The following is a 25,801-nucleotide window of genomic DNA, read 5'->3' on the forward strand; positions in this document are numbered from 1 at the left end:
GGGGGGGAGTCTCGCACAAAAAATTCGACATCGTCGGAGTTTTGATATTATTCTGTGTCCAAGCACGGCATTTTTTAATACTTAACGAGAAATGTATATAATTTTATTTTAAACATTTTTGAAGTTGAAACACTTTGTATTTGTATCGATGAATATCGGAAGATTGGAAGAATATCCAGATATTTAACATTTAGAAATTTAACGATTCAAGATATCTGATGAGAATAATAATATAATAACTATAATAATGATATATAATTATATAATAACGGATGAGACGTATATTAGACACAGTTGAGTCGATATATATGTAGTTGTTTATATATCGTACATANGTTTATATATCGTACATATATTCGTATCAATAAAGTTTCGTTTACTTCATTGTTCTCTCAATCATTGCCTATTGAAGTAACAAGTACGCTATTGTATGTATGTCTGCCGATTAATCGTTAATGAATATCGAATTTAAATTACTTTTTATTTTCTTTGTTTTCGTGCAAATTTTAACTAATTTATGACTCTATGATAAGATTAATATTCTCAATGTTTTCTAAGAAGATCTTTGTAGGTAAATATTAACAAATAGTATTGAAAATATTAATGACGGAAAGCTCGGAAAATTTCCCCCGCATTTCATTAATTATTGGAACACTACCTCTCTTTTACAAACGTTTCATTCTATCTTAAGATTGATAAATTACCTATATACGTAACATATACTGGAGAAAATTTTCTTAATTCCATTAGATGTATTCAATGTATTAAATGTATTTATTATATTAAATAATATTTTAAATATAAAATGTTCTTACTTGATTATAGTAAATTGAAGTTAGGAAATTAGAAAATGAGTTTTCCTCGAAATGTTACTTCTGTCTAATTCCGGCATACTGCATAAATGTATTTATCAATCAAAACGAGATGGTGTACTAATTGACTCAAAATTCTTAAATCCTGTGTTGCTCGCGCTGTGAAATACGGTTCGTTCGATATTAACCCTTTTAGTGCCGAGCAAAAGTATCGTACTTATGCGAAGAATACCGAGCCAATTTGATGAATTCGAACATTTCCAATGACTTGGCATAAGAAATTTCGTTGTCAACACAAAATTTTAGGTGAACTATTTGCTCGATAATTTTATCCATTTTAAAAGTTGCAGAGTACACTTGAGGTCGACTAACAAAACCAACAGCTATAAACAAACTGGTTGACAGATGACGCCAAAACTCTACGTGACAATTAGGTACATTACTTCAGGAAAAAATTTGTTTTCATACCTTTTACGCGAGCTTTTGAAATGAACAATTCCCGGTATTTATTTGACAGAATGCATAAGTATATAAATTCGTACCTTGACACATATCGAACGCTACAATCATTTTTATTCAAATATGGAAATTGTTTTTCGTTCAGATAATCCACTTCGTGGATTATCATACGTACGATATCAAAAACCTTATCTCTTCATCTCGATTATCTGAATATTTAATATCGATACGTAATATTCGCGGCTCAATCATTAAGTTGTCTTTATAAGAGAACCCGATGAATGCGAAGTAATAATTATTTGCTTTTAATGTCTAGCGCGATTATTTGCATTTAATAACAATGGACGATTTCTCGGGTGTAGAAACGGATATATTAGTCATGTAATACTTTTTCGTTATCGTTACATTGCGGCGCGCAATCTTACTTCTTTCCGCGTAAAACGAAGTCGATTTCAACCTAATGTCATCACATGATACAATTAGACATGCAATAACACCGTTGGCCACGTTCGCACGCGTGATGCAATAGAAAAATTTTCTGGCGGCGCTCATGATTTTATCTGCCACGTTGATCAGAACGTTGTTGGCCAAGGAGAACGCAGTCTCTGGCGTTATGCAATATTCATTATAGGGTTGTGTCTATTTTTTTGTTCGTACTTGTCTTATTTTCTGTGCAATTATTCTCGTCTTTATTCTTTTCAATCACGTAACACGCGTGTAGACGGCGCGCAATGATTAAATCAGGCGCATTGATGGAGCAAAATTGCTCGTTTAACATGAGAATATTTTTCTTTAACTCACGAGTGATTCAAAATTTGTTGGAATATTTTATTTAAATGTCATCGACTTAAACATTACTTCTATTGCAGCAAAAATAGTTATCTAGATTTTAAATGAATGTTTCTATAGAAAATATCTTACATATAATTGAACCGAACAGAATTCGAGATAAGAATTTATCAATATTTTCTATAAAGATTTAATATCGTGCATTATTGCGATATTATAATATGATTGTTATGAATCGATTTAAACGAAGAATAAAGGATCGTCGTGGCGGACCATACGCTATATTCATTCTACTGTAAGATTCGCACCTTGAAGTGGTCTGACCGTATGCGATAACACTTCACTCCCAGAAGTTATATTTGACAGAAAAAATGGAAGATGATTTTCAAACGTTAAATAAACTATTATAAAGCTCTTAAATCGAAATCAAATAATATATTAAAGGATAGTAAAAGCCACTTGTAGATCTTATGCATATATATTAAAAAAATAGGAAAAAAATATATATATATTTAACGTACATGCAGGTATATAATTTATTTTTAGAACATTTCGACTATCTGTATGTTATTATAGCCATACAGCCATAAATTGACACAAACATTAATATAAAAAAAGATTGACTTTTTGGTCATAATAACAAAATGGATTGTGTACAAGTCATACTTTAACGTCAAGCTTACCAACGAATACGCCAGCACGTAATCTTATCACGATCGAATAAAATTACCTAAAATGGTGCTATTGATGTTCAATCAAGATTACAAAGGATGGGGCTTATAAGGAGATATGCACGAAATTTCTAGTACAGTAGAAAGACATTTGTTTCTCATAAAAATCCAATAAGTCAGGATTAATATGTTTAATCATCCAAATGTATAAAATCAATCGTTTCAGCTCTAAATCGGGCCTCATTCCTAGTGTTGCAAATTAAATAAAAATAATATACACGTCAATAGTCAACAGATATATATGGAAACGTTATTATCAGCGAAAATGCAAATCGGCTGCTAGATGCATATCGTCAATGTATCAAAGTAAACTTGCGAACAAAAAAAAAAGTCAAATTTGAAGATGTTCTCAGTAATCAGGAAAATAAAGGGATTGATATTAAGTGAGGTTAAATAAATCACCAATTTCTCTTTTTCTTTTTCACGATTCCCTTGCTTGATTACAGTATAATTTGCTCAAAAAAAATGTAGTGACCAAACTTTCACAAACGCTACTCCGATGTATTTAAGGAATCACATACGTGTAGACATGTAAAAAATGATCCTTATTAAGCTGGATCCCCCACCATCGCAAATAGAGTTTGCACTAATAAAAAATTTAGTGCTATTTAAATAATGCCCTGTTTTCATGAATTTTTTGAGGTAAAACGAGATTAGTTATAAAAAATACCATCAGGTGCGATGGGAAGAATGTACTCTTCACTAAAATTTCTAACATGAACAATATTAATAATATGAAGAAATTCCTAAAAACAAGTCCGCTATGTAAACAAATATTTGGCAATGTTGCAGTTGATGATAGAAACGGTATCAGGCATATCTTCGCAATTATTTATTGAACACAAAAGGACATTATTATTTTTTCAAAGTAGATATATAAAATTAGTACTTGTTACAGCCAATTTAAAAAATTGTGATTTTTGTAAAAATGATAGATCTTTGAAGTTAAAGGTGTGATTTCATACTTTAAATTTACCCCTTCTTTTGTTTATAAAAAATAAATTATGACAGATATTGAAAAAAGCCTAAAAATATTAGATAATGTTATTAAGAATTACTGTGCCAAATCGGAGTTTAATCAGTTTATTAATCTCTGAGATTTTTCTGGTACTAATGTTAAAAATGCTGTTCCGGGAAAAACACGTTTATAATTTTGAGTTTAATTTAAAATACGTATAACAAGAGTTTTGTTATACTTTCATAGAATCATATATTCCTGAGCTATATAAGTGTTCTTTTTTTTATGTCGTTACCCTAAAAATCTGTCTTTTTGTTGTTGTCGGTGCAATATTCTTGCCTCCTTCGTTTTACTTAACATTACGCGCTCAGCGTCATTCAAGCGTTGATTGTTTTCCGAAGCAGTTTAATGATATGCGTTCATGTCAACATTAATATTCATAGCTTGCATTATTTTTAATAATACAATTCTCTTTATTAAGTATACTTACGGTTATGTTTGCGGCAATTTCTCTTTTATTTAATACGTCTGAGCTTGTTTTTCGAACTAATAGGACTTTTATTAAGGTTATCTCTACACATACGAAAATATATCGTAACATTTACCGTAACACAAATCAATTTGAATTTCTCTCTTCTTTAAAGAGCATAGGGAATCGACATATTGTGAGAAAGAACAGAGGCGAATACATTGTCTGCACGCTAACCGCTGTTCAGCCGTTATATTATAACTTCGGTATTTTTGCGAATTCTTTAATAAAATTTTTAGGGAATATTCTACAAAGATAGTACTTTTAGAAAAGTATATTTTTGAATAATCGATTAGTTGTATCCGTCTACTGTGGCTTTTTAATTAAATAGACGCATCGTGTAGATCCCATGTAGAGTTGCACGAAACGTTTGGTTTCATATATTTGGGCGATTAAACATATTAATTATATGACTTATTAGATTTTTAGTATAAATTAATTTTGTTCTATATTATATTAGAAAATCTATGCGTAGGCTTTTATAGGTCACATCCTTATCAAGATCATTATTCTTGAATTTTTTTTTTACACCACTTTCAAGATCCTTAAAGAAATCTATTCAATAAAGCATCAACGTTCGAAGACTATGATAGAAAATATTGAAGTTACTGTTCAGTATGACTACTGACATAATAATAAACATCTTGTTAACACAAGGTTGATGTACGTCTGCACTGATCAGCATCCCACACCATCTGCCATGTTATCAAAATATTATATAACCATAGTTTTAGACATTTTGATTGAGATTTTGCCTAAAAGGCTCATTGCTTGCATCACTTATTCATTTTCTTTAATTAACATTTCAATAATTGGTGGTTGTTTGCAAAATGATGAAGAATTTTTGTATTCAGTTTAATGAGTTCTACTTGCATACGAGCGGACGTACGCATAGACACTTTGTATATACATTTTAATATATACAAAAACTTACTTGAGTGGCATAGCGTAGCATTTTGGATGGCTTGTCGCTCTTCTGGAATTCCGTGGACGGCAGGTGGGTAGTCACGTTCTGCTCGTCCTTCGGTGGCTTCGGGACTTGGGAATCCATGAGGATATCGGTGCTCGGGTTTTGCTCGACTGACAGTAAAGGATCGAGCTGTTTGTAATCGGCGTCCTGACCTTTATCCAAAGGATCATATATCCGCGACCCGTTCAGGGCTTTCTGAGTATTATTCCTCAGATTTTCGACATAGTAGTGACTTGAGCCTTTGCTGGTATTGCCAGAAAAGTGTTTCTTTTCGACAATAAGGGCCGTCTGGCTGTTGAACGGACTGGCGTTCGTCACTAGAGTAGTGTTCGACGAGCAATCTAATGCGGAGCCTGAGCTGGAGGACGAAGGACTCGTGACCGGGGTCACCTTCGTGTAATATTTGGGCAGAACGCTGCGCTCCTGAAATATAAGAATAAGATTCATTTTACGACGCGTTAGATAAATTATATTTTCGGAATCGATAGAAACGGCGGGAGTTATCGAATGTTTCAAACAAGTGGTCTGATTCTTTAAACTGACTTCTTTAAACTGACTTTCTCTAAACTTATTCTTGCGAAAGCTCGAATTTCATCGCACTTATCACGAAATCCAAGAGAAAAAAATTTTGCTCTCCTAGGTACACTCGCGAAAAGATAAATCGTACACTCGTAGAACCATAGACACATGTTTACGAGTGGGGGAACCTGGAGACACTTAATCTTTTGAGAGACTTGATCCCTAGTCATTATTTCGACAATGGAAAAATTTAATTTTTTTTTATGTTAGCAGCAGTGTTCATTCTTAACTATAGGAAAAATTAAAAATCATTTTGACTTTGAACGCCGATAACAATAGAGCGAGGATGTGTCTTATTTTTTAGGGTGCTTCATTCTTTTTTTCGTAAATATTGAGCTATATTAAGCGAATGTTACCCAATATAGAGTATTACAGATTAATCTATATCATGCTCTATATTGGGTAACATTCGCTCAATATACCTCCAATGAATCAGAATAATTCTAGATGCAATGTCATCTCTACTTATTTCATTATTCTATAATAATCTTGACTGATAGGTGTATCAAGACAAATATAACATTATTTTTTTAATTATATTTTGTTTATATATATAAAATTATATTTCAAAATTATATTTTGTAATTTGCTTAATTGTATAAAAACTTTTAATAAAGATTGATTATGATTATTTAATATCTTTTATTACATTAACTAGATGTGACACGATATCACGAATAAAGTTTCCTTCATCTCTATCTCCCAGGATAGAGGACACTCAATACATTTCATTTTACTACATTGTAAATTATTATAAAAATTATTACTATTCTTTAATTTGATCAATGTGGTCAAATACATTATTCAAATATCTATGATATTAGCACAAAAATGTTTTAATTTTCTTTCTTCATTTTTTGAGATATTTAACAAAATCAAAAAGAGAGATCGTGTCTCTAAGTTTTCCTACTGGTATATTTTCCTACTGCGATCGAATATTTCAATTTGAAGTTTTATTCAAAATAAATACAATTCGACTGTCTTCGAGTGAAGGAAAATACAATCAAAACATTAAAAACGCCGGTAGAAAATTGGAAATCTTTCTGTGTATCTTTCATAAATCGCAAAAAGTATTTTTAAAATATTTTTGCAAGAATATTTAAATTATAAAATTAAATTATATTTTGCAATAATAAATAAAAATACTATGTTTTTCCATCATGCAAGTTTCCATCATGAAACCGGAGAGAACCAGAAGAAATGAGCCAAACTAGACGTTACTGGATTTGACTACTTGAGCTGTTTACTGCTCCCAGCGATAAATCTTACAGACGCGAGTAGTGAGCAATCTTTTGACAAAGAATATAGGTTTTGAGAGGAGAAGAAATTTTACTCATAGAAAGATAAGAGATTAAGCCTTAAAATGACTTGTAGGGTCGACCAAGTTTTATTTCGAAATAAAAGCTAGAAAATTTAAAAAACAATTTGTTCTTCTTTAGTTTTTCTGCTTGTTGGTATTCTTAGAAATGAATCGACTTGTGTAGAAGATTGAACCGTTATATGAGGAACTAAATAATAATATATAATGACTGTTATAAAAAAGAATGTTTATACATATTCTATATTCAAATAAATATATATTAAATTTCTAAAAGAATTTGCTTATTCAAATTAATATTTATTAAATATTATATATAAATACATATAAATATTACATAGAAAAAAACTGCTACATTCAAATAATTACTCTGATAATTCCGATTACACCTTAGTAAATATTTATTAAAAGTAGAAATATATATTTTTCATAGAATTAGATACTTATTAAGTGAAAATACAATAATAACTATTTCGTAACGCAATTTTTTGAATTGTATTCAAGGAAATATGTATTTATTTCGAATATATATATTTTAAATTTAAAAAATCTGTATTTGTCTTTAATATTGTGTTCTCTATTATAAAAAAATCATTTAATTAACTCAAGTAAATATTTCTGTTTCTTGAATAATAATTATTAGATTTCAAAATATATATATTTTTAATATGGGCCAATATTTTCTTCGTGTAAAAAATGTAACATTCTAAAATAAGGAAATAATCTTCTTGCAAATATACAAAGCAGCCTTTTACTTGAGTCAAGCATTATTTCCTTGAATATACGAAATTTTTTGTTCAATGTAATTTTGTTTTTTTTTATGATACCAAGTTTTAAAAAATACATGATTTAAGAATAGGAAAGAATATATATATTTTATTAATAATATATTTTTGAAAAAATTTAATGATAAAAAATCATATATGAATATTTATATATATATAAGATCTCTTTTTTTTATATATGTTTTTTTATACATCCTCTCCTGTCACAATTCATTTACCTTGTGGTCACTTTTCACGGGATAAAGAATCTCTTGAAACTGATTACTTTTACGAAAGTTCGGATTTCATCGCGCTTATCACGAAATCCATGTAAAAGAATTTGCTTTCCAAGGTACACTCGCGAAAAGATAAATCGTACACTCGTAAAATGTAAAACCGGACATAAAACGATTAAAAATGCGACTATCGTAAGGAGAATATGAAGACTAAGCATCAGAAGATGAACAAAATCACGTTAACCGACCATGAAAGCGTTGTATACTCTGAGGGATGAAACGTCAAAGTTGGTCTACTTATACCGTTTCTCGAGAATCGGGTGTATAAAGAGAATGAGAGTGACAAAGTGCATACGAGTGGGAGGGAGAGGCACGGGGCAACAAGAAAAACATGATAGAAACAGAGGGCGAGTATTGCTTCTAGATAAGCGGAGCGAGTGAGAAGGCAAGAAAGAACGTCACAACGATTATCGAATGGACCGATAACGAAAAACCATTGGCGAGAATCGAATGGTAACGTCTGCTCAGAGATTAGATGACTTTTACCCTTCCAAAGTGATAACCCGGTGTGAACCCCGCCAGTACGATGCTTTCGCGAATGTTTTCTTTCTTTTGAATTGATGCAGCAGAAAGTTTCATAGTATGGGGGATTATTCTAACCGAAGATAAAAAATTATCACGGTTGAGGACAAACAGCAGTCACGATATCGACTGTCAGGAAGCTGACTTTCTCGATTTCCGAAATATATTGCTGATAAACTTTTGTAAATTTTTTTCCTCCTCAAGTTTTTGGTCTTCATATTTCTTTTTTTCTTACATATTGTGAAGTTTATTTATGATTTATCTTCATGATTAATATGCTCAAATTTTAATAAATAATATATTCACTGTTTTATAAAACCGTTTCTCCTTAAATTTAATTTTCTAACAGAAATCACACACAGGACAGAAAGACAGATCTAGTGCTAAATTTACGGAGAGAATACTGGTTTTTTGTTTATATACACTTATCACCGCGCATACATATATTAAGTGTTAAATATGAATAATTTTGAGATTAATGTATCCCAGTACGAAGATGTCCAACCTCGGAGCGAACAACATTGAAATACCTTCCCTGTTTGAGTCATTAAGGGCTTACTTCAAAGATCTGTTAATTTAGTTATACTACAGAGAAAGATTCGATTTTAACCGCATATTGTATATTTATAATATCATATATTGAACAAGGAAGTAAATCATACACACCGTGTGCTCAAGTAAAATCGTAAAATAATTACAAGATCTTATTGATCTGACGACCCAGTTTTAGGTCATGGCATATTATTACTGATAATATTGCACTATTTATATATGTAAATTATATTGTAAGAATTATAGATTATATTGTTGATTTAGAGTTTAAACAACCGTGTGTATATATGTTTATGTATGTGCATGTAGGTTTTTTTGAACGCGAGCATGACGTAATAGACAGTGCACTGGTCTGTTGTACTGGAGTTCCCGGATTCTCCTCTCGGTAGAACCAAAATATTTTCATAGGCTCGTGTCTCCTCTCTGATGGACTGGCTAATAATTTATCGAGAGAGTATCTCTGCCAAAAGCTATCGAAAGAATATCTCTGCCAAAAGCTTCACGCAAATTGCTGTTCGGAATCGGCGTTAAAACTGTAGGTCCCATATAGTTGTGTATAATTTGCGTGCGCATCACAATTATATGCGTGTGAGGATCGGACAATGAAAGACGTTACAAAACCGATATGTATATATGTTTTTTTGCAGATGCTGAGATAATAACATACATGTAATAACTTCAAATCTCAATGTTTAATTGAGAACAAATAAATCATAAGGAAACGCCGAGTGCGCTTCAGTCCTACGATGTCTCTTCTGCACTGAGAAAAAAATTTCCGGTATTTGTAATTGTAATCGTATAAATGAAAAAAATTTAGTCAGGAGAATTATTTTTTTAGTAAGTGTTACTACAGTGTCAGTAGTCACAATTTTACATGCATCGCTATTGCTTTTTTTCATATTAAAATAAAAAAAAATATTTGAGGACAATCAAATTTTTACGGATTGTTGGCCGTGTATTATTATGTGTATTTCGTCAGTTCTTGTTTTCTAAACAAAATATAGATTAGTTTCTCTGATTAACATTTCTCTGATTAACATTCTCTATGTTTACATTTTAGATGATTTCAAAATTTATGAATTACACCGATGAAAATGATAGAACCAATATGACGGATATGAATTTAAAGGCTATTTTCAAAATGAAAATGAAAAGTACTGAAAATATACAGTTCATATAGTACATATTTTATATTATATATTTTCTATTTTAACGGTATATATTGGGACATTGGAGAAAAATATGTTAAAATATTTATAAATAATAAAATAATAAAAGAAAAATTTTCTTATATGTGGATCGCACATAGTAAAATATTTCAGTTACAAACGGTTTACCTAAACTTTTGTGTTATTTTAACATGAAGAATATGTTAAGAAGTACATAAATATATTAAATTAACATATTCACCTTGTTAACATTTTACTTCTTAACGTATTCACCTTGTTAAAGTAACACAAAAAATTGAGTAGACTTTTATGACATAGTATTTTTTACTGCGTATCTGATCTGATATACCGAACTTGAGAAAATGAAAACGCGAAAATCTAATCACATTTAATCTAATATAGTAAATGTCGGGAAAACAGAAAAAAAAAAATTTTTTATCTTCCAAGTTAAGTTTTAAATTATTCCGCAAACTTTCATGTCTTTATCAGTGTGAATTTAACGTTAACCGTCCTGCGCCACGTGGAAGTATCGCCATTATGCAGGACTTACTCACATATTTAGTGAAAGTATCTATACCAGGAACAAATTCCTTTATATTAAAATGTGTAATATATATGCTAAATTCACCATGATAAAGATATTAAAGTATATAAAAGTTCGTGAAAAAAGTTAAAATTTCGATGATAAAAATCTGTTTTCCTGTTTCCCCGACATTTGCTATTTGATTAAATTTCTACATTTTAATTTTCTCAAATTTGATGTGTTAGATTAGATATGATTTCATAGAAACATTGCTTATTTATTTTTTCTTATTTATAAGTATTTTATTAGATTTTTCATCTATGTTCCGGTATACACTACCAGTACAGAAAATCTATAATATGTAACATGAACTATAAATTTTTAGTATTTTCCATTTTCGTTGCATTTCGGAATTCAGTTTTTAAATTAATGTCCGCCATATTGGTTTCACCATTTTCATCTCACTTCATGTGTAATTCACAAATTTCAAAATCATAATATAAAAATATTAATATAAAATATTAATATAAAATATTAATACAACAATTAATATAAAATTTAATACCAAAGAAATTAAATTATATTTTGGTAAAAAAGCAAAAGAGAGAACTAACAAAATAATGCGCGGCCAATGACCCGTTAAAATTCAGGTATACTTAATATCTGTTAGTGTTTATATTGTAAAGATTGGACTTATAAATAGTAAATTTCACTTTTTGGTTACTCAAGTAACGGATTTGTATAGACTTGATATTATTATAAGACTTAGGACCCTTCTCTTGTCAGTTCGTAATCGGACCGTACTTATACCGTATATTACATAGCGTGTTAACTCACAACTAGTTAGAATCGCATTCTTGTCGTATCGATTCGGAACTTCCTATTTCGCGCTTCGAGACTTCGTTTCAACATAGTTTCAGGTTCGTAAGTATAACACTGAGAATAAGTTAGCACGATAAAGTCGTTAAATAGTGCCCCTTCTATAAAAAATAGGTGTTGTTAAATTTTATAGTCCCTGGCCGAAGGTTAGACATTATAGCGGAACATAGCATCGAACGACTCTCTGTTACAGATGGATATAAAAGTGTGTCCCAGAAGTGGGCTCCTGTCTTGTCAGCGTGAAATATAAAACATCTTTTGTGCGACATACTTTTCGTCGCATTTGACGTATCTATTGTGTCGAAAAATCGCCTGTTTATTCCGCCATCCGATGATGAAAAAGAAGAGGCCATTACGCGCCTGTTACGTACGAGATAAAGTTCACGCGTTTAATGACATGAACTCTAGCGTTTTTGAGGAAAACTCTGCCTTTTAAACCTTGTATCTGATCTGACGTCTTGCGCAAGCGCAAAAATTTCGGAGCACTTATTCGTATAAAAATTATATTGACGGATCGCTTGTATCACGTGTAATTGTGCAAGTCCGATAATTTAAATTACCACGTCCGACGGGTTTTCTTGAGATTCATTTTGTTCAAGTAATAAGTATGAAAAATTGTTATTGTAAAAACTTGAGCAGCTATTAAAAGTTGTTATTCTTAAGATATACTTGATGTTTTCAGTGAGGAGTATTTGACTTGGAAAAATGATATAAATACAGTATTGCATGCGTTTTTCGTTAAGAAAAAGAATGAGAGTTATTTCAATAAAAAAATAAAAAATGTGCCATAAATCTTTTTACGATATTTTTATAAAAAATATGCTATAAAAATTAAATTGATTTCCGGCCACACAACTCAATTACGAAACTAGAATAATGTAATCGATCTAATGTAATATCCTTAATTTTCGACGATGACATTATTTCTCGAGCTCAATATAGCTACCAGTTACAATATCAGTTACAATACCAGTTATAATCGTTTACAAACAGGCTTCATAAGGGATCTTTGTTATCATAACGAGATCCTATTTCCGCGTTTAATTAATTTTATTTTTTACCTTTATTTTTCTTTTTAGTCAGTTATTTATAATTGACAAATTGCATTAATAATTCAATGATTTCATTAACAAGGACACTAGGTGGGACGGAGGATTAAAAAGTTGTAAATTTAATTGCAAATTTTTTATAATCTTTCCAAGCTATCGAAAAGACTTTGGAGAGAATAAAACATATGGTGTCCCTTAGAAATTTTTGCATTATTTTTACAACTAATGATATTTAAATTTATCATATATATTTGCGTATTAACTTTATCACACGTATTAGGTCTACTGTTGCGTTATAAATCTTTGCTATGTAATTGGTTCTCCTCATCTTCTTGTAATTTTATATTTTTAATGAGAAGATTGTATATCCTCCTCCATCCGATCGTTAAGTGTCTGAAATTAAACTTCTCTGGAAGCAAAGTTTATTTCAAATTAATTTTAAAAAGTTGTCATTTTGTTATTCATCTATGATTCAATAACTAATGTAAATATAATTGTCACTATTGAAAGAGGCGTATGTGTGGAACTAATATTAATACATTTCGTGCATATTTGATAATATTTGACTCCTCCTTACAGGCCGAAAATATTAAATACGTGGCCTTCCCAGACATGCGTTTCAATGTTTTATGCATTTGCATGTAATTTCATCGCGATACGATCGATCGATCGCGTGGCCATTCGGCTTCGATTGTTGACCGAGGGATAATTCCGAAGATTGCTACCGTCTTTGTTAAACGTTAGCCTGAAATATCTTAGCGCGCATGCAAGATGTCTACTTTATATTCAAATAACAATATCAATAAAAATTAGAAAAATAATGCGTTTAATTTAAAATTAAAATCTGGACCTCTTGTTGAGACACCCTGTATTTTACATTGAAATTGAACGAAAAATATGAATATTTTTTTCGGGAATTTACATTTTTCAAGTAGGAATATGTAAAAAATGTAAATATGCTCAAAGCGTTCTAAATATTTCCTATTATCATTTTTTTATTCTGTTAAATTCTATAATTGGTAAAAAAATAAGATTCTCTATCCCATCAATACATACTGTTTCTACCTAAACTTTAACACCTACTAAAAATGGTTTTCATATTTTTCGTTTAATTGCAAACAGAAAACTTATGTTCGAAGTAAGAATGGAATTCCCGTTTATATCACAGTGATATCACAGTGGGATAACTAATTTTGAGACAAATATGGGTATTCTGAAGGATCTATATTTGGGAAAATCTTAAGTAACTTCTGTGCTGGTCTTGAAAATATTTTTGAGACTTCCTTCAGACATCTTATGGATTTCTATGTTGCGTTTGACATTTTCTTAATCAACAATTGCACGTTGATGATCAAATGGCGGAAAATTTTCCGAATAACCTTGAATGCTAGTCTTCAACTGCATTACGTAAGGCTCTACTGCCGATAGTCCTCGAAATTGGATCGCTCGTTTCTTTCCAAATCAACTGCCCACGCGAAATATTTTTAGTGCTTCTCAATATGGAGTCTTTCGTTTAAGCGATACTATTTTTACACTCCGTAGCCGACTGCCAGAGAATGCGTCCGAGTGAATGCTTCGCGTCATTTTGTTCGATTGATGCAATAATGTGCCTTTTCTCTTTGTGCATCTTATAATATCACACAAAGGGAAGACAAAATACTTTTTTTGGACAGAAATTAGGCAATAGTCTAATACTTAACCAATTTCAACAATTATTATTTTTTTTAATTTACCCATTATAAAGTTTCCTATGTAAACCTGCAAATTTTTTAAGGTAGTTACTTCAAAATATGATAGCGTTTCTTTAGTTATGATAAATTCGTAAGCTCGGAGGACAAGCAAGAAATCAAATGTCATCTGATACTGTTCGCTGATGTGGCGTGAAATCATCACACGTCGGTGCGAATTGTTCTCGAATGCACGCGTTTGATTTAACGTGCCGTTTAAAGCGACAATTTGAGTGTCTTGTTAATGTTCGTTCCAGTTGTAGTTGTAGTTATAGCTGAGATGAGCGATCACGTTAAAATCAACAGATATATATATATATATATATATTCTGTTTTGAGTTTAATATTGATAAATCTTGTCTGGTTTTACTTAATATTGAGGAATGGGTTCCAACTTTCTAGCATCCTCATGCGTGCTCCTGGCGCATTTAAGGAGGTTATAAGGTTCAGTGTCTTATTTTCAATGACGCATCAATGGAGCCACTCATAAACTTAATATTTATCAAGCAAATTTATGTTTCTATGCTTTTATTTTATTATAAATAATAAATGTTAATTTGAAACAAAGTTGAAATAAATAAATATATATATATATATGTATATATATATAGTTATAAAATAAAAATATTATTTATTATTCTTTTTCTTATTAACGTTATTTATGCATCATTTGATCTAATAGAGATGCACAGATAATAAAAAGAAGTACAAGATACAAACGTTTAAATATTTGCGTATGTATATGTATTTCGAATATTATTATAAATTGCGAACTTGATGTCGCTGTGTTTTCAAAGCAAAATTCTCAATCATTCTGAAATTTGTGTATGATGTCTGCATATTAGTTTTTAATATCATAGTAGTTTTTCATCACAACTATTTTTTTATAACACAATTTTTCTATAACACAATTATTTTTCATAACAATTTATTTTTAATTTAAAAGATATTAAAAATAGAAATTAAAATTAACATGCTAATTTTTCAAGGAATACATATAAAAGTGTCAAGTTGCAAATATCTCAGCTCTTGAACAGTCAATTTCTTTTTTTAATTGTAAGTAACTAGATATAGTATTTCAACATAGTGCAAATTTCATCGAATTCTTATCAAACTCATTTCGTTTTAAATTTCTTAATGTGTTTGCCTATCTCCGCGTAAGCTTCTCAGACAGACAGTCAATCGCAGCTGCGAATACAACAAATCGACACACACGAAGAGACGTTAAATTTTTCGCTTCAAAAGTCCTCGCACAGTAGCTTGTCGGTTATCGGCGGAAAGTTGCGTCTTAATTTATAGATTTAATCTCAATTTATAACGATGTATTAATTTAACGTGTCGTTTTAAGGTTTAATGAAGATTGTTACGACTTATCTTGATGATCAGAGTGATGTACCGTTAAGTTTACAAACGCTCTTTCAAAAATGCGACTCCTTCTTTGATCTTCCGTCATGTGCGTGACTATCGCGTCACGAACACGTGAATAGTAGAGCGTGTATTCACTATATCATTGAAGTGGGATGCGCGTGTTTCGAAGGTGACAAACAATGCTAAAGCGAGACTTCCGAGAAAGTCTTAAAATTTATTTTCAATCAAGGAATTTGAGATCTCGACCTGATTGCAAGATGTTGCACAAAAATGCGCCTATCGCATAATGTATACGATTTTATGTTTATCTACGAATATTTATTTTGTGGAAAATCTAAATTTAATCGAGAATTAATCTTGAGAAAATTTGTTCACACTTTTGATCAAATTTCACATTGAAAACATTTATGTTAGGTAACTTGCAGAATCAAGCGTTTTGAAAATATGCTCAAACGTCGGATTAGATTGAAACGAATTTTTAAGTTTCTCTAGTTCGGAAATTTTGTTTCTTTAATTATTCATAACGACAATGATTTGTTTTGTTCGTGCAAGATTCTCTTACTAGCATAGCATGGTGCTAGTAAAAGTTGCAAGCAAAAGGAAGTCACATAGACGGTCTTCCCCTAAAATAGCCAGTTAAAAAAAGTCGATGTCAAGCGAATGCAGCGAGCAATAAGAGTACGAATGCGTTGCGATCGGCGGAACAGCGTGATATATTGTGTCGCGAGATCTTTGCTGTTGTTTTCGTACCATGAATATTTTCGCCGACTTTTTCGTGCCAAAAATTATGAATACAAAACGTACCCCGCGTGGTTCATCTTGGGTTCCCAAATCGAGTGATCTAAAGTTGACATCGAGACGAAATGAAACTTGCAATACTCGCTAAGTGAAACTAGCATTATGTTCTACATATTTCAAAATTGTAGAAATTTTAGATGTTATGAAGTTTGGTGCGATCTTCAAACAAAAGTAAAAAAAAATAATTTTCTCCCGAAATAAATTTCAATAAAGAAACAAAAAAGTATATTAAAAACAATAAAATGATATTAAAAGCGGCATTTGAGATAAGTAAACAACCAAAAATATTCACAAATATGTATAACATAAAAGTATATAAAAGTAAAAAAAAATCGAAACACCGACATTCCAAAATATTAAACGAAAATATTTATATTTTTTGACGACAAATAAAAATCAATTTGCGCTTCTTGAGATCTGGCAAATTTGAGAATGTAGGAAATTTATTTTGAGAAGAAATTATTTTCTATTTTTGCTCGAAGATTACTCAAAATTTTGACAACGTAATTTTAGAGCAACAATGAACATACCAGCGGCGAGGACACCTGCGATGGCTGATGCATTTTAGCGCTGCTTTTCTGACAATTAAGATAGATCGACTGCAGTTCTCATGTTTCCCTGGCCGAAATATATTATTTCGTACCAAGAATGGGTGGGAAACTACTCCATAATAGCGAGCGATAGTGAGCGATATCTCGGTTGTCATTATACGCAATATACAACCAATGTTTACGAGATGCGTAACTATTCAAGAATACCCGCCGGTGAACGCAGTGCACGTAAAACTGTCATGATTCATCCATGATACGGCGTAAAATTACCTACACGAGTACCTTCGAATATTAGAAAAAGAATCATATAGGAAATAGCGTTTAATAAAGAAAGAATCACATATTTTTGCTCTGTATGCTCCGTGGCGCGAAGCGCGCTATTTCAAAGAAAATTCGTAAATTATGCAATCTGTTTAAATATGCAATCTATTAATCATTTTACGACGCGCGCATTTTAGAGGATGCAACATTCTCTACATTGTGAAACACAAATAAGTTTGTAGAACGCGTGTCAATTGATTGATGACGTGATAAATTGTAGATTTTAAGTGCTTTTTTCTCCCTATCCTCCCCTCCCTCTTTTTCTTTTTAATATCACATTCATTTGGAAGTAATTAGTTAAATGTGTTTATCTATCAAAGGTAATCAATTGCATCTGTCGCAATTATTATTTTATTTTATTGTCGGAAAAGATAAAACCATTCTCATTCTTTTCGCTCACTTCAATTCGTGTAGTTAATAGCACTAGTTTTTTTCTTCTTTCTTTTTTAATTGCACTAGTTTCATTTTAAAAATGTGATATTGTTTCAGTGTCATTGTGTAATTGCACGTTTCAGCAAGAATTTGCGTTTGCCCCTTCCCGTTATAACCCGTTTTACGTTTGAACAGAGCGTTTTAACGTACTCTCGGCGCTCTTTTCAGTGTTCGCGCCGGTAAATTAACATGAGAATGGATAGAATGTATCGAATACGAATATCGTTGTGCCAGGTCGGTAATAAAACGAGAATAGCCGAATTATCGACTGATTATCAAACGGAGTTTTGGAGCGATGCTTAATTATGAATATCGAATTTTGTCTGGTTCGTCTTTAAGTGACTGCCACAATGATTTATGCGCATAAATATTGCAAAATGTCCTATATATATAATTATTGCATTTTTATTAACCACAAATCTTCATTTAAATTAAGAGAAATGCAGATTGCTTTGTAGTGAGATTATCCATAGTTGTAACTTTATATTTAAAAAAAAATTAATCTTTTTATATTGAAAAATTAATTTTAGACATAATTGTATAAATAAATAAAAAAAATATATATATATTTATACAATTATGTCTAAATATATGTATATATATATATATGGTTTTCTACAGAAATTTTAATTTTATTGGAAAAATAATTTTAGCAAATTTGCGTTTGCCATTCTTCATTTGAATGTTGAAATACGCCTATAATTTTTTCAAACTAGGGAATTTAAGAAAAATTAAATTCCAAACATGAAAGTGAAATCTGAATTCCTTTGAAATTTAAGTAGTTCTTAACGAGGTTTTTATTCGTGATTTAATCACAAAGACGTTTAATTCGGAAGAGTAGACATGGATGAATGAATACTGAAGAATGAGCATTTATCGGGTGTTTGACATTTTAATTTAAAAAAACTCGAAGCTCTAGCATCCTTACCGGTGAATCGGTCTTTACAATCCTTGATTTAAAATCTTACGAACACACATGCTTCCTGCATTTATTCGGTCATTCTATCTTGAATTGGCTTGTACATTGTACTTTCAATGATGACGAGATTGAATATTTTCTCAAACGGCCGAATGTCTACATATGCAACTTTGCATCCGTATTTTATCGTCGCCCACGACGAGTATCTGCGCGTTTTCTAGTCGTCCTTGATATTTTAGACATATTGACGCGTAGTTGTAAGTGTAGATCACGGAGCAAATGGAAATTTGCACGTCGCGTAACGTTATCTTAATTCTTGCCTACCTTGAGCCGTGAATATCGGTCGATAATATAATAGTCGTAATTAGATACAACGTTGAAAGTCGATAACGCTTTATAGCCGAGTATTGTCGCTAACGTAACGCGCCACGTGACTCGCACGGGAACAGGTTCGAACATTTTCGAGAGTTAATAATAAAGTCGGATTTTTATTGTCATATGGTTTATTGATGTTCTCTATCAGCGTTACAAAAGTATGGGATGGATGAAAATGAAAATGATACGAAAAGAGTATCGATATTTTCATGACGTTTCAGTTTCCTTAAATATCTCTTTCGTCAGTATTTTTGTCAACATCGAAATCGAAGGAAACAGAGATTTGATAATGAATAATTAAGTTTTGTAATTTCTTTTCCGCATTCCATAATATTAATTTGTAAATTCAAAAATTATATAGGGGAGAGCATTATCTGTAACGTAACCGTTTTTTACATGATTACAAGTATTACTATGTCCTTACGACCGTAAGAATTTCTACGATTCTTTGATAATGTTCATTACCTCGAGATAGTTTAAGAGATGAAGAAACGGAAAACGGAAAATGCAAGAATATAACTTTTGCAGATACAAACAATAAAGGGTTTACTTTCTTCTTCAAACTGATATCGATACTTCTTTCCCAGTGTGTGTGTGTACACTACCGATACGATCCTTCCGATAAGTCAAGTATCGAACGTTTTTCTTTCGATACTGTATCCCCTTAGGCAGATAAGCATCGAGCCATCCGGATCTATGAACACAACGACAAGTTATTCAATCTATGAGAGACAGTTTGAAATTTTCTTCACGAACAACGATCTTTCTCCCGACGCGCGGAATCGTTTATTTTTAAGGTGCCTGTCCGTGAAACTGAATGCGGTTAATGTGAGATAACGTATCTCTAATTTATTTCTCAAATTCGATCAAGTCACACCGTTTCTCATTGCCGAGCGATTTTGTCAATTATTTTTATCCGAAATCTAATTATTTACTGCAATGCCACTGTTAATATATTTTTCACGTGTCTCATTGTATGACATAACAGAAAACAATATTTAAAGAAAAGAAGCATTATCGGGCCGTAAAAGAAAAATATCTGGAAGTGAAATATAGCAAACGTCAAATATGTAGCGAATATCGATATCGATGAATAAAACCAATTGTAAATGCTTTCCAAAACGTATCCCTATGTTTCCGCCTGTTATCTGCCACAAAACGAAAATATTTGCGCGTTACCCAAAGTTTTCGGAAATTTCCTCGTTTACTCGTTACGTAACTCCCAATATGTGTATGAGAAGTGTATATCAGGATATTTTGTATAAATAACTCAAGGAATACGGATCGTCGTTTCAGTGTCATACCGATAATATCGATATAAAATGCCGCTCAGTAGTATACGAGTAATTTTTTTTGTAATTCTATAAATTAACTGGATTTTTTGCACGTCGATGTCGCGATGTGCATGAATAATCCGGCATTTTCTCATCTTGGCCGAAACGCCGTATCGGTTCCCGATACATTATCTTTTTACAAACAGAGAGTCTGTTCTGGCTTTACGCGAGAGTGCGCGCGCACACCGATCGATATTTCCGCGAGGCGAGAGCTGCACATGCAGGTAGAGAGCGTCCGGTTATCTGGCGCAATGAAAACCGTCTCGTGAAACGTTCGCGAAACGAGCTAATGCAAAGGGAATGCTTCCAGACTCGAAATGACCGAGTCTTTTAACTAATTACACATCAAAGTCTCTCTCGTACGAGCGCGCGACTTTGACCTCTCGAAGTGGCTGTGATTTAGGAAAACCGGTATAATTTCTCCGATAATTGTCCAAATTTTCATCTTATGTTAAATATTCAATTTTACAGCGCAGTAGGCGAGCTAAGATAATGAAATATGTCCAATTCTAGTGATATGATTTACTTCTATTTTGACCATGATGGTGTCTTGAATTTCCGTTCTCGTTATTTTTTTGGTGTCAAAATAGGTTGTTTTGGTTACTCATAAAAACTTAATAATTGAAGTGTCGAGAATACTTGTAGCTTCAAGGTAGCATTAACATTAAATTTGTGTAGAATTCAAGGTTCAAGAGAGAAGTTTACATGTATAGCAAAGTAGGTTTTCCATAGTTTATGTAGGTCGTCTTTCCCTAAGTAGACGCAAACTGTTCTTAAAGCGTCAAAATAGCATCAATATTTGGATTCAGGTATAGATGCTGAAAACGAGAAGAAATTTGCAGCTTGGTCGATTTGATTTATGGTTGAACTTCGATTCACTGGATGATTAGACCAGGTGCGATCGTCAATTTATGTACGTGTGGGCGCTTCTCCTAATTTTGGCGCGAGATAATGAATTTGTGGTTTCTTTCATTCTTTCAAAAGATCGCATCGTATAAAATTTCAGCGTGTCGACATTGTAGAAATATATATATATATAACGTCGACGTGATTTCGCGATCGAGAAAATCATTAGATCATGACTTCTCGAGGCAACGTACGATTCCCGCGCGTTAAATATAGACTGTTCAATGTCGTGGTCAGGAACGGGTACAAAAGAGCTTAGGATCAAAAAGGAATCACGAGCGATCGAGAATGTACGAACCGTTGTGACCAGAGCAATGGCACAAGTGAGTTTGAGAGTTCGCGGTGTTGCATCGATGGAATTGTAAACTTGTCCCTTTATTTATGAGGTATCACAATATGAGCGATATGCCAAGAAAATTGCGACTTTAGTGTTAATCAAAGATCAGTTAACGTATACATTGAAAATAATGTATAAAGTTGATTTTTTCAATATCACATGTATACTGCAACAGTTTTACTTTTCATCAAGTATCTTTATTCCTGTACTTTTGAAGCTGAAAAATATGATTGACATCACGGTTTTCTGCCTGAAACGGTTCATCACTCGCGAGCCTAAAGAGAGAATGAGAAGCCAGAGACGATAATGCAATTTACGTTATAGGGGTATAAGCAAAGGGGCGCGTATGTGTGTGTGTGTGAGAGAGAGAGAGAGAGAGAGAGAAGTCGGGAAAAGAGAGTTCGCGGCCGGAAAGCCGAAAAAACAGGCCGTAAAGGCGGCAGACGCCTGCCGTCGGTGCAGTGGAAATTTCCAGTGGCCCATGGGTGGGGTTGGTTGGGAGGGGAAGGAAGATGGGGAACGAGAGGCGGAGAGAGAAAGAGAAAAAGAACGAGAGCTCGCGAGAGAGGGTGACCGGCGGCGGGAGTAAGACGGCGGCGGCGCGGAAACCAGCAGCCAGCTCTCGGGGAAACCAGACCCCGCAGAGAGAAACCTAGGAGAGAAGAACTCGGGCCGATGAGCGCGTCTTACCTTCGTTTTCGCGAAGGGCGGCAGGCACAGAGGCCATGGCTGCATCATCTGTCTCCTTTTGGACATCCTGGCGGCGTGAAAGGAAGTGGCCGGATCGACGGCTGATAGACACGTTTCCGCACCTTTTCTCTCTTTCTATCCAGTATATGCCGTCGTTGACTGTCCCCGCGACGTAATTATGTAGTACGTTCGTATATCTCTTTCCGTTTCTTGGTGAATAAAGCGACTTCTTGCTGGAAGGTGGGCCCCTCGCGAGCGACGCCGATGAAGCACGGAGGCCGGTTGGTAGGTCGCGCGCGCGGCTCTCCTCTCTTGGCTTGGCTGTTGCGTGCAGTACGCGTCGGTCGGCCGACAGACGCGTGCGTAGGTGTACGCAGGTGCGTGCGTGCGAACGTCACGAGCAGTTGTCACACGTGGGGCTGTTGTGACAATTACGTGATTCCAGCGTTGTGACGGAACGACGCAGTCGTCGTCGACGTCGTCGCAGTTATCGGCCTGGTCCTTCTCGTCGTGGTAGTCGTCGTCGTCGTCGTCGTCGTCACCTGCGGCGTTTCGAGCTTTCTCCCTGCGCGTTTTTGATCGATCGCGTTCGTTATCGCTCCGCGTGCGTGCGCGAGTGCGTACGTCGTCGTCAGCGGCGTTGCCCTCGTGAAGACGAGTCGGTTGCACGCACCCTCGGGATGTCACGCAAGGAACGAGAGCGGAGCCTAAATGACGTTTCGTGGTATCTCTACCCGTCTTTCATGCCGTCCACCTCTTCCTCCGCCCGCTCTTTCCGCTGCTCCGCTACCACTCGATGTCTTGATTCCAGGATACGTCTTGTTCCGCTCGTTCTCACCTACGAATTCGTCTAACAATTACGCGTCGAGGATCCCTTGCGAATATAATCGTTCTCTCTGTTTTTTTTATATCGTCGTCTTGCGCTAGTCTTTGATTCGTCGTTAATAAATTACGGCTGCCTTATCTCGTCGATGGCGTCTCTCTTTGTGCCAGCGTGAAATTCTTGCCGTTTCGCCGGTCGAGTTCAAGGATCTCGATTTATTCCCTCCGTCTATCTTTATTTTTCCCTTTTACTTTCTCTCCTGTCGTCCACAACCTAGCAATTTATTGTCGCCCGCGGTTTGCGTCGTTTCTCGATCGCTACGTCTCGTTCGACATGGAAAAGTGTAGTGTTACGTGTGTTTGGGGAACTTTGCTAATCGGTTTGGGGGGTTGTCTCTCTTTTATATATACGCTGGAAGTATAAGCGCCGCCTCCTTCTCCTGGAGCGCTCACACACGTGGTAGGGATGGGTCACCGGGGCGCCCGACGGGGCTGCGTCATACCGTACTCCGGTGTGCGAAATTACACAGATTGACGAGATTGGTAGCGGTGTGCGATATGAAGGGTACATCCAGAGAAGTAACAATTAGATGTCGGTTGCATCAGCGTCATCCGACCGGTTAGCTACAAAATTAGTTTGAAAGTACTTCTTGTGTGTTCTTTTCTAGTTTCCTTCATTCAATGGTACTAACCGATCTGCCTGATATTGCCAAGATATACCTCGTGTTTTATTTACAAGCGAAGGAGAAATGCTATCCCCTTTCATTGGGATAGCACGGGAAATGATTCCAAAAAAAACAGAAAGTTGTCCCAAAATACGTATATACATATGTACATATATACGTACATATAGATATATAATAATATATATTAAATTTATAACATATTATGATATTTATTACATTATATGTGTGTAATATATATATAATAACATATGTGTGTGTGTGTGTATGTAAATTTATTTCATTACGGGAATGTCAAATTTGAAAAAACTAACTCGCTTTTATGAGTGCTTGTTTCAAGCCCCCTCTCTCTTCGGCCCGATTCAGCCCTATTCAGCCCTATTTTATTTTTTCGAAAGACCTCTCACTGTAATTTATGATTTTCAATTTTACTTTTTTTTTCTTTTCCTAAAACGTTGCTCTGTATGGGCTATTTTCTAACTCATTTCATAAAATCGTAAAACTGCTCTGTATGGGCTATTTTCTAACTCATTTCATAAAATCGTAAAACTGTGGACATATTTCAAGTAATAATTCTATATAAGTCGGCTTGTATTGCCGGAACAAGATGATTACAAAAAGTAGTTATCACAGTTCAAGTGACTTCAAGTCAATGATTCATCAGTAGTGACGCAACATATCACAGTGTGATAATCGATAATCTGATATCTTTCATGTATTCGTTATGATTATATTCATTGATCGCGTGAAAGGAATATAGTAAATGCGCAGTTAGTTTGCTTTTTATTTTTATTGTTAACCCTTTGGAACTCAATTTTTTTTTTCTTTTTTCTTTGATAACTATTTTGGACAATTTGTACTTATTGGCGATCTGTAAGTGAGTTCTTATTGTATAGAATAACAGTTTTACATAAAAAGCAAAAGAAAGCTGGGACATATACATCCCAACAGACATTTTTTCCGGGTTGTATATATCCCATTGGGTACACGAAAAAATCAGTTATCTTCAGAAAATTTTATTATTTGAAACCAAAAAGTACAATAATACACTACTTATTGGCAAATAGTTGTTGTCCTTCGTTCTTTTCCTATTTTTGAACAACGAGCATAATTCAGTGTTGCCGGTTATAGTTAAATATCGTAGGTAAATGTTCAGACAGACCAAAAAAGTCCGTTAAAAAAATATACAACGTAAAACGGGAATCGTACGGCACATGAGATATTTTGGAATACTTGATGGGATGTATATATACCATTGGGGCCCAAAGGGTTAAACCAGACCTGTAATTTATAATAAGTCCACTTACTGATATTTTTCGGATTGACAGCAACACACCCAGTTTTGGACAATATTTTAACAGGACACATTTTTTTAAGATTATTTATATTTATGATGTATTTGTCGAATACATTATAAATCATTTTGATATATTTCACTCACATTTTTATACGACAATCCTAAAACACTATAGGAAATATTTATTTATGCATTTAGATAAGGTAATAAAAAAATTGCAATATTTAATACTCTCAGTTGCAAGCATTAAAGACTAAAAGAAGTTTCTTTATCGAAATTGTGATTAATATTTGATGTATTATACCAAATCCTGCAAAAGGTTTCGTCATTGGCGTAAGCATG

General features: G+C 33.3%; 2 protein-coding genes across 3 annotated transcripts in view; one reads left to right on the top strand and one right to left on the bottom strand.

Annotated features, from left to right (window-relative positions):
- The window catches only part of LOC106741942 (facilitated trehalose transporter Tret1), a 37,938-nt gene extending 13,657 nt beyond the window's left edge, over nt 1-24,281 (bottom strand). Inside the window, exons 1-2 of the mRNA XM_014614402.1 lie at nt 22,658-24,281; nt 5,213-5,671 (exon numbers count right to left, since the gene is read on the bottom strand). Coding sequence (XP_014469888.1) covers nt 5,213-5,671; nt 22,658-22,723 — 525 coding nt within the window. The 5' untranslated portion in view covers nt 22,724-24,281. The remainder of the gene's footprint in view (nt 1-5,212; nt 5,672-22,657) is intronic.
- LOC106741945 (RING-box protein 2) overlaps nt 1-25,801 on the top strand; it is a 70,377-nt gene that overhangs the window by 27,714 nt on the left and 16,862 nt on the right. The gene's annotated exons all lie outside the window — the stretch shown is intronic.

Source organism: Dinoponera quadriceps, unplaced genomic scaffold, assembly GCF_001313825.1.
Source record: "Dinoponera quadriceps isolate SergipeBrazil2010 unplaced genomic scaffold, ASM131382v1 scaffold458, whole genome shotgun sequence".
Classification (NCBI taxonomy): Eukaryota; Metazoa; Arthropoda; class Insecta; order Hymenoptera; family Formicidae; genus Dinoponera; species Dinoponera quadriceps.